Raw genomic sequence first — 10,644 nt, forward strand, 5'->3', positions numbered from 1 at the left:
ATTGAATCGTCAGTATCCTTGTCAAAAATCATGTAAGGATTTACTTATGGCCTCTTGCTTCTATTCCATTATATGGATGTACATGTGTATACTTATGCCAGTACCACACTGTCATGATTACTAGAGCTTTGTAATACATTTTGAAATTGGGAAATGTGAGTCCTCCAACTTTGTTCTTCAGATAAAAATACAAAAAAAAAAAAAAAAAAAGCTTATGGACAGCTCTCAGCTTCTCAAGAAAGGAAGTTCTAATTGTTCTTGCATTTCCATATTTTAAAATCATCTGTCAATTTCTGCAAAAAAAGGCAGCTGGGATTTTATTGTCATAGAGATGGTGTTAAATCTGTAATTCAATTTGAGGAGTATTGCCATCTTACTATAGTGTCTTCTGATCCATGAACATGGGATATATTTGTTTATTTAGGTTTTTAAATATTTCTCCCATTTCTTTTTGTTTCTTTCATTAAATTTATCCCCAAATATTTTTTCTTTTTGATATACTACAAATGAAATTGTTTTCTTAATTTTCAGATTGTTCATTGTTAGTATATAGAAATACGACTGATTTTTGCATATTGATCTTGTATGCTGCAACCTTGCTGAACATGTTTATTAGTTCTAAGTATTTTGAGGGGATTCCTCAGGATTTTTCATACACAAGATCATGTCATTCAAGAACAGAGATAGTCTTACTTTTTTCTTTCCAATCTGATTTCCTTATATTTGTTTTTTACCTAATGGCCCTGGCTCCAATATAATGCTGACTAGAAGTGGCAAAACTGGACATTCTTATTTTTGCCTCATTGCTGATCTTAGATATAATTCAGTCTCCACACCATTAAGAATGATATAAACTGCGGGTTACTATGAACATATTTAACCATATCTCCTAGCGTACATATACAAGAGTTTTCTGAGGTCTGTACTGCGAGTGGAAATGCTTAGGCCATAGCTTAGTATGTGTTCAGATTTACAAAATGCCAAATTGTTTTCCAAAGTGATTATAGTAATTTCTTATTCCCTCAGCACTCCATGAGAGTATCCTGTGCCATACATCTTTGCTTATGAATATGAAATAGTGGTTATAATTTGCCTTTCATTGGTTACTAATGACATCTACCATCTTTTCTCATGTTAGTCATTTATGTTTCCTCCTCTGTGAATGCCTGTTCATATTTTTTGCCTCTTTTTCTTTTGTCTTTTTCTTATTGCCTCATAGGTGATCTTTAGATAACTGATTCTGGAACCTTTGTCAGTTATATGTATTGTAACCTTCTCCCAGTTTGTGACTTGTCTTTTCACTTTCTTTATGGCATCTTTTAAATGAGTAGATATTCTTAATTTTAATGTAGTTAAATTTATCAGTCTTTTCCTTTATGGTTTGCACTTTTTTTATCTTAAGAAATCTATCCTCCTGAAGTCAAAAAGATACTTAACTGTTTTCTTGTAACAGTTTTCAAGTTTTGTCTTCCACATTTAAGTCCTTGGTCGCTTGAAACTGATTTGTCTGCATGGAGCGAGATAGGGTTCCATGTTAATTTTTTCTTATTGGATAATTATGTGTTAAAATGTTAATCCTTATCCTATTGAAATGCAATATAGTGCTGACAAATAGCAGGTTTCCTATATGTGTTGCCCTGTTTCTGAGCTTTCTATTCCGTTCATTAATCTATCCCTAGGCCCAAATCATATTTTCTTCTTTGTTATAAGTACATAATGAATCTTGATAATTGGAAGGACAAGTTTCCTCAACGTCATTCTTCAAGAGTGGCTTGGCTAATTAATCTTGGCTCTTTGCTCCTCCACATAAATTTTGGAATCAGCTTTTCAAGTCCCATGTTGACATTCTGATTGGTATTATATTAAATCTGTAGATTGATTTGAGGGAAAATTTACATCTTTATGAATTGAGTAATTATATGTCTCCATTTACTTAGGTCTTCTTTAGTGTCTTTCAATTGCATTTAAATTTTTTTTATGTAAAAAATTTTACATATTTTTAAAAGATTTGTTAGATTAGTATTTTAATTCTGGAGGGATGTAAATGGTGTTTTTTGTTACTGCATTTTCTATTTATTGTTCTTTTATACTGATCTTATATCTGGAAACCTTGCTACATTCTTATTTTTATCCATAAATAAGAAATTGTATCATTGAGTATGGTATTTACTGTAGGTTTGTTGTAGGTACTCTTATTCTGGTTAAGAAAATTATTTAATCTAATGGAATTTTTGGACTATATTTAGATAATCATGTGGTTTCCCTTTTTAAATCTAGTAATGTGATAAATTTTATTAATAGATTTTTCTCCTTTCTTGCCTCGATCAAGTATTTATACTTTTCTCATGTTAGCTTATTATTCTTTTAGTACTTCATCTAAAGATTAAGTACGAACTACTAACTTGCATCCTTGACTTGGTAAAGACTAATCTAAATTAGTATCTTTACTATTTCACAGATGATGCAAAGACCTTAGAACACTTTTATTGCCCAAGAGTACAGTTAAACTACTTCATTGTACTATTGCTGTGAAGTAGTTTAGTTCTATATATAGAACTATATATAGAACAAGCATTTTCGCTTTACATAATCAATATTTACTTAGCTTTACCCACATATTTACCCTTTGTTAACCCTTCACTCCTTTATTTCTCAGGATCACTTTCTTTCTGCCTAAAGAACTCTCTTTAGTATTTAATGCAATATTGATCTTTAAATGTCTGTATTTTTCTTTTTTTGAATAGTATTTTTGTTACGTATGAAATTCTAGGTTAGTATTGAGCTGCTTTCAACACTTTATAAATATGTTTTTGACTATGTTCTGGTTCCTAGCCTTTCTATTGAAAAGTCAGCTGTCAGTCTTCCTGCTGCTCCTTTGAAGAATAATTTTTCCCCCTCTGCTTTTAAGACTTTTCTCCTACATTTGAGTTTTACCAGTTTTACTGTGATATCTTGGTATGGTTGCCTTTGTATTTTTTCCAGCTTGATGTTCACAGGGTTTCTTGAATCTCTGGCTTTAATAACTTCCATCAGTTTCAGAAAAGTTGACCTTTATTTCTGCTCCATTGTATTTCTTCTCCTCGTGAACTCCAGTTACACAGGTTAGCCTGCCGAGTCTTTTGTTTCTTCATTCTCTCTTCTGTACTTTTATTTTTCCTCCTCAGGCCTCAGTCTTGGTATTTCCTGTTGGATTACTGTATAGTTCAGCTGTGACTAATCTATTAAGCCCATATATTTTGGTCTTAATTTCAATTACTATATTTTTTTAGTTCTAGAATTTCCATTTGAGTCTTGATAGATTCTTGTCATATATCTTCTTAGACGTATTCAGAGTTATATTAAAGCCCTTGTCCAATAACTCTAGTATCTACAGCCCCTATAGGTTTGTTTTTTCTATATTTTTCTCTTTTGGTGTGCAGTCATTTGGTCCTATCTCCTGCTAAGCTTGGTAATTTTTATTCAGTGCTAGAAACCCTATGTGAAAACTACAGAAATAAACTGAGGCTCAGGATCATTTTCTGTTCGTCAAGAAAGCATGTGCTTTTGTTTCCTGCAGGCAGGACAGGGCCAGACACGGTATAGCAGAGATGTCCTGGTATACCTTTTAACTGACTCAAAACCAGCTTTTAGTGACGGCTGTCTATTTCTAGTTTGCCCTTACCCTGGTGTGCACTCTTCAGGGAATCTCAATGAGAGCCTGCAGTATTTCCAAGCCCCTCCTCCTCAGCAGACCCTGAGCTCATTTTTCTCCCACATCTTCAGACAGTTGGAAGCTTTGCTTAGCTTAAAGCACTTCCCTTAAGTCCTGTTTGCTTTAGTCGCTCCGAATTCCAATTTTGGTCTTCCTATCCCCATGAAACTTGCACAAGCTCTGCTCAGCCTTTTAATCACCACTTTCTGCTTGGCTTCTAAGCCTCTCAGCCTTATGCTGCTTATAAGCTGGGAGATAAATGCCTTCAAGTAAAAGCAGTACAGAGTATCGGACACGCCTGAATATTGTTTCCCTTCTCACTGGGATCTTATCCTCTCAGATTCTGGTTGCTTTGATAATTTTTAATGCCTTGAAAGAGATTTTTTGTTGTTTTGGTATTTAGTGGTTTTTTTTTTTTTTAACTTTTTCTTGGAGGGCTCAGTTTATCTGATACTAACTGGTTTTTCACTGCCCAAATCAGAGGTCATTAGAATTTTTCTTAAGTTGAGTCAGTCTTGTATTGCCAGAATAAACCCAGCTGAATTATATATAGCATCATTTTAGTACATTGTTGGACTTGGTTTATTAATATATGATTTAATAATTCTGCCTTTCTTCGTGAGAAACTGGTTGGTAATTTTCCTTGCTCATCCTTATCCTGTTGTAGTATCAAGATTATCTAGCTTCATAAAAAGAGTCTGGGATGTTTCCTCTATTCATATTCTCTTTTGTTTAAGAAAAAAATTATCTTTTACTTCACAGCTCTGTAAAACTTTTTAAAATACCTTTTCCAGTATGGTTATATCATCTGGCCCTTTTTCATTTCTAATCTCTTTTATTTGTACACTGTCTCCTTTTTATTACCCCAGAAACTCTGTACCTATCCAGCAGTAACTCCTCATTCCCATTCCTTACCCACAGCCCCTAGTAACTTCTGATGTACTTTCTGTCTACCTGCATTTGCCTATTCTAGGTAATTCATGTAAGTGGAATCATACACTGTGTGGCTTTTTTTGTCTGGCTTCTATCACTTAGCATCATGTTTTCAAGTTTCATCCATGTTGTAGTATATATTAGAACTTCATTCCTTTTTATGGCTGAGTAATATTCCATTGTGTGTCTTTACCACATTTTATTTATTCATTCACCTATTGATGGGCACTTGGGTTGTTTTCACCTCTATCGTGAATAATGCTGCTATGAATATTGGCACGTAAGTATTTAAGTCACTATGGACCTAGGAATAGGGTTTGCTCAGTTTTATGGTAACTCTATGTTTAACTTTTAGAGGACCCACCAAACTTTTCCACAGCAGCTGCACCATTTTATATTCCTACCAACAATGCACAGGGTTCCAGTTTCCTCATATCTTTGCCAATACTTTTTGTTTTCTGGGGTTTTTTTTTTTTTTTTGGTTGGTATTTTTATAATAGTCATCCAAACAGGGTTGAAGTGGTATCTCCTTGTGGTTTTGATTTGCACTTCCCTGATGACTGATGATGCTGAACATGCTTACTGACCATTTGTATATCTTTGGAGAAATATCTAGTCAACTTCTTGCCCATTTTAAAATTGGATTGTCTTTTTTATTGATTTAGCATTCTTTATATTGTCTGGATATTCTTTATCAGATATGATTTGCAAATAATTTTCCCATTCTGCGGATCGTTTACATTTTCTTTACAGTATATTTTTATGCATAAATTTTTCAGTTTTAATGAAGTAAAATTTATCTTTTTTCTTTTGTCGCCTGTGCTTTTAGTATCTTGTTTAAGAAACTACTGCCAAATCCAAAGTCATTAAGATTTGCTCCTATGTTTTTATCTAAGGGTTTTACAGTTTTAGTTTACTTTTAGGTCTTTGATCCATTCTGAGTTAATTATTTTCTATGGTATAAGGTGAAAGACCAGCTTCATTCTTTGGCATGTGGATATCTAGTTTTCCCAGCACCATTTGTTGAAAAGACTGTCCTTTCTCCATTCACACTCATTCTTGAATGATAGTTACTCTGGGTGTAGAATTCTAAGATAACACTTTTCTCTCAGCACCATATTCAGTTTTCATCCATTGTTGTAATTGAGAAGTTTGCTGTTTAATTCATTCCTTTGGCAGTAATCTTTGCTTGCCCCTTGGTTGCTTTCTAAGAGTTTCTCTTTGGCCTTACTGTAAATAAGTGTGAATTGCTTGGGATTCGTTTGGCTTCCTGACTCTGAGGACTGGTGTCGGCCATTTCTGGAAAATTCTAAATAGTGATTTGTTTTGTTCTTTTAGAACTCTGATAGAGTCTCCCTCTCTCTTCCATGCCTCTCAGTCACTTTCTTTTTGATAGTCTCTTCAGTACATTTAGTTGCTGCTTTTATTTCTTAAAAAATAAAGTACCCAAGTGCAGTCTTATGGTTAGGAATTCTCGGGAGATACTTTTCCTTTTATTCTCACTCTACTTTTGACCAAGCCAGGCACATATCCCCACTCCCTACTTTGAGAGATGCAGGGGAAGAAGGGGGACTCATTTTATTCCCAGTAGCTTAGTTATTCATTTAAAAAGATGTTTGTTAATCAAGCAGTTTAAGCATTTGAATCAGGAGCTTTCTCACTTAGATTCACCTTGTCTTTCCTAGTTTTCAGTGGGTTTTATTCTTCATGCTGCTTCCCTTGTTTCTGTGATGACCTGCTTTTTTTCTCTTGCACTAGATCCAGAGCTCATGTGTTATCTCCTTCCATTGTCCTGCGTCTGTCTGTTTTGGGGGCACCTCCATCTCTGCTTTGAACTACTATTTTACATTTCCATGGCTAAATGTCACACTTTTCATCTCTTCCCTGGCCTCAATTTTCTGGTGAATGTTCATCTGCCATTTGCTGTTCCTATAGTATCTGTTTAACCTCCTATGTTGATTCCTTTTTAATTACTAATTTCTTAATGAGATGACATTCTTCCTTGATGAGCTCTTGTCAGTAGATCATTGTGGGACAGACCAGTACCGTGTGCCCTCAGCCTTGTCTTCTCCCCAGGCAACTCCAGGGCTGCTTACAACGCCACGCCTCCCCACCCCTCGTCCTTGCTGCCAAACCAGGTTTAGGACGCGGGAGTCCTTTGTATGTCAAGTGAGAGACTGTGGGCCTCTCCCTTCGAGATGCGCTACTTTGGAGAACTCAAAAACTAACACCTTTACCTGAGACCTTCAAGCCCAAGAACCCTCCTTGTGTGGCTGTCATTGCACGTGGCAGTCTTCCTCATACTGTGGTCCAGAGTTCTGTGAGACGATGTGCATTTTGGGGCTTTCTGGGGGGAATGGGAGATAGTACTTCGTTATGCCACCATTTTAAAACTGTAAGTCATACTAAAAGATCAGCCTGTATTCCTAGTTAAATATTTACTGATCAATTCTTCTGTTGGATTCTACTTGTTTATAACTTAAGAAGACTTACATTAATGTTCAAAATGAAAGTGACCTATTCTTGGCATGTCTTATCTGCTCTTAGGGCTCTTGAAATTGTATCATTTTCTTTGTTTACTCTCTGGAAGTTTGAAGATAGGTATTATCTGTTCCTTGAAGGTTTTCGATAAAAACCTCACCTGTAAAACTAAATAGGCCTGGTTCATTTTTCTGGGAAGATTTTCAACTTGTTTTTTAAAAATTATTAATCTAATCAGATTTTCTATTTCTCTTTGAATAATAATTTACATTTTTTCTGGAAATTTCTTCCTTTTAAACTCAGTTTTCAAACTTATTGCCAAAAATGTCATTAAGAACTAGGGGATGGAGTCACTTTACTGTTTGCACTTTTCACAATGAGAATGGATTAACATGTAAAATGAAGACCAACTGCCATCACCAAATAATGGTTGGTATCCTGGGGTGGGAAGGCGAAAGCTATGACTGCCTCCACCCCAGCAAACGATACGCGCTGCTCAGTAAGTCTTATTCTACTTTCTCAGTCTTAGGAAAAGTCCTCAGTGCTGTGGGCAGTGCCCAACTACTGATGTCCCAGAAATTCCAGCAGTTCCGGGGCCTCTGTGAACAAAACTTGGTGAGTGTGATTCTCCTTCCTCCACAGCAGGGCCTTTGGCTGCCCGCTAGATCCCCCAGCTGGGTTAGCCCCTCCGAGCCTCTGGAACTCCTCTGTAACATGGAGAAGGTGCTGCCTCCTTATGGCATTGGAAAGAGGCCAGGAACAGTCCTTTCAGGTAGCTGATGCCTTCTGAAATAGAAAAGTGAGCTCTGTATAAAATAGTCAATATAAGTTAAAGATCAGTTAGTGCTGATTTATTTATATAAAACATCCTGTATCTAAGAAGACAACCAAGGTAAGAAATTAAAAACTACCACCACTAGGTTTGGTGGCTTTCCTTCTCCCCCACCCCTACCAGCTGGGAATGTCGAAGCCTCTCTCCAACTAGCCGGGGTGGAGGATAATGGCAGAGTGTTTGTCTCGGGCAGTCATGAGGAGGAATGCGTTGTCAGAGAACAGAATGAGAGGAGGGAGACCACATGGATTCTGTAGTCATACCCGCCTGGGAGGAATGCTGGCTCCTCCCTGCCTCACTGTGAGACCATGGCCAGGAACTTCTGTTTCCTGCCTGTAAAATGAGAACAGTGGTCTGCCTGGCATGAGACCCTTCCTCATTGTAGCCCTACAGGGGTGGCACAGGTCTCGGTGCCCCCATGTATGTGCAGGGACTCTTTCTCCCAAAGATCCCCACAATCAGGGCTGGCAGTGACCGGGAACTGACTTCATTCACTCATGCAGATACTAACCCTGGGAAGAGGGGAGCAAGACTAGGCCACAAGGGGCCCCCACCAGGGCCTGTAGAACCAGCCTCTGCCTTGCTTGCCCCATTGATCCCTCTCTGCCCCGCAGAACCCTGACGCCAACCCACGTCCAACAGCCCAGGACCTGGCAGGGTTCTGGGACCTGCTACAGCTGTCCATCGAGGACATCAGCATGAAGTTTGATGAACTCTACCACCTCAAGGCCAACAGCTGGCAGCTGGTGGAGACCCCCGAGAAGAGGAAGGTGAGCATGGAGCAGTGCGGAGGGGAAGTCCAGGGACAAATTCCTGGTCGGCAATAACGCTGCCCACATCGGTCAGTGCTGCTTGGCTCCCTTCTCCGTGTGTCGTCTTTGAGCTGGGGGCTCACATCCATCAGTTCGCGGGGTCCATGCTCGGCACTCGTCTGGCATGCCGCTCGCTCTGTGCAGTGGAAGCTGCCCCTCGAAGCATGCCGCCCTGCCCTGCATGTTCAGAAAATGGGGCTCCTGGGAAACATGCCCGCAGCCTCAAGCACAAGTGTAGACATGGCTGTGGGGAACTCTGGAGGCAGAAAAATGGTCCTGCTCCTGGAGCCACACTTCCAGGAGTATATGGGGGCCAGCCTCCTCCCTGAGGCCCAGGCTTCCTTCTGTAAAATGGGCACCCAGTGACCCCTATGGTCATTGTTACTAGACTGTGGGCCTTGTAAGTTCTGATCCCCTAGAATAGCATGTGAAATGTGACCTGGGAGTCAGAGGCCCTGACTGGGCTGTGTGACTCAGGCTTGTTCCTGCCTGAGTCTCTCAATGGTTCAAAGCAGGGGTGGGAACAGGTGATCTGACCATCCCTTCCTGCTAGAACATTCTGAGCTTGCTTTTTGCTCCTATGCCTTGTGCTATTCCCACTATCATTGCTTCTCGTGGCTTCTTGATTCCAAATGTGTGTTGCTTGTGCCCGATGCAGGGAGGCTGGGGCAGAGACTCCAGCTGCCAGCATATAGTGGGTGGTAGTGCCACACAAAAGGTGGCACCTTTATTTTTCTTCCCTCCTCACTGTCTCACTAAAGGAAGAGAAGAAACCACCCCCTCCAGTCCCAAAGAAGCCAGCCAAATCCAAGCCAGCAGTGAGCCGCGACAAGGCCTCCGACGCTGGCGACAAGCAGCGTCAGGAGGCCCGCAAGAGACTCCTGGCAGCCAAGCGGGCAGCTTCTGTGAGGCAGAACTCAGCCACAGAGAGTGCGGACAGCATCGAGATTTATGTCCCCGAGGCCCAGACCCGGCTCTGAGACCAGGAAGCAAATAATTTTAAGTCATTTAAAAAAAAATTACACAAGCTAAATGCAAATGGAACAAAAATTTTTTCAACCTTTAGTATGGTTATTCTATCTAGAGACCCTGAGCCAACTTTCAAATTGACGCATACAAGGGCTCACAATTTGGCTTTTTTGGGTCCCTCCCAGCTTTAGGTTATGAAGACTTCACATAAAAACAGTCAACAGAAACACCAAACTCTTTTTTTCCTCTTGCTGGCCGTGGTGGACAAGGTAGATGGACTTCGGCGCTTGCCCGGCCCAACCTCCAGACTGCGGTCTTTTTACTCGTTCTAATGAGAACTTAAACTAGCTTGTTTACAAGACGACGACAGCCCAAGGGGAGCCTTGGGCACCTGCCATGTCCGTCCTTCTCCTCCCGGCTACCCCCGCTCTGACCTCAGAGTTTTCATTCTTATGTTTCTCTTTTCCCTTCAGAGCTCACACAGGGGTCACCATCCTGGCTGCCGGCTTTCTGGCTCTCAGCCCCTTTTGTGGTTGAGATCCCAGAGGACAGAGCGTTGGACATACCTCCCCCTCTCCCGCCAAGTGCTCACACACAGTCACACACGTGCACACACACAGATGGAGGTTCCTCTCAGCAGCAGCAACCCTACCCCTGCGATCCGCCAGCCCTAGGCAGGGTCAGGTGGGCGATGCACCTCCAGGGGAGGATGAGGAGGGTTCAGGCTTTGGGGGGAGCGTGAGCTAAAAGCCAGTAATCACACTCCAGACTCCCGCCTTTTTCTCTCCAGCCCCTTCTTCCTTCAGCAAAATGTATGACTCAGAGTGACTTGCAGGGGGCACTTGAGAGAGGGACCCCATGTGTCTGTCCCTGGTTGAGCCTGTGTACAGTACCCGAGGGGCGGGCGGCTGTGTCTATACGTATGT

The 10,644-nt window shown here is 40.4% G+C and overlaps 1 protein-coding gene and 1 long non-coding RNA gene across 5 annotated transcripts in view; one reads left to right on the forward strand and one right to left on the reverse strand.

Moving 5' to 3' along the window:
- Positions 1-10,077, forward strand: part of DLGAP4 (DLG associated protein 4) — a 77,483-nt gene extending 67,406 nt beyond the window's left edge. For all 4 annotated transcript variants that reach the window (XM_006921775.1, XM_006921773.1, XM_006921774.1 and 1 more), the window contains 3 exons: positions 7,629-7,720; positions 8,552-8,707; positions 9,511-10,077. In XM_006921775.1, coding sequence (XP_006921837.1) covers positions 7,629-7,720; positions 8,552-8,707; positions 9,511-9,729 — 467 coding nt within the window. In that variant the 3' untranslated portion in view covers positions 9,730-10,077. The remainder of the gene's footprint in view (positions 1-7,628; positions 7,721-8,551; positions 8,708-9,510) is intronic.
- The window catches only part of LOC112470941, a 43,108-nt gene continuing 40,194 nt past the window's right edge, over positions 7,731-10,644 (reverse strand). Inside the window, exon 3 of the long non-coding RNA XR_003043089.1 lies at positions 7,731-7,891. This is a non-coding gene — a long non-coding RNA (uncharacterized LOC112470941). The remainder of the gene's footprint in view (positions 7,892-10,644) is intronic.

This window comes from Pteropus alecto, unplaced genomic scaffold (assembly GCF_000325575.1).
Source record: "Pteropus alecto unplaced genomic scaffold, ASM32557v1 scaffold45, whole genome shotgun sequence".
NCBI classification, from domain to species: domain Eukaryota; kingdom Metazoa; phylum Chordata; class Mammalia; order Chiroptera; family Pteropodidae; genus Pteropus; species Pteropus alecto.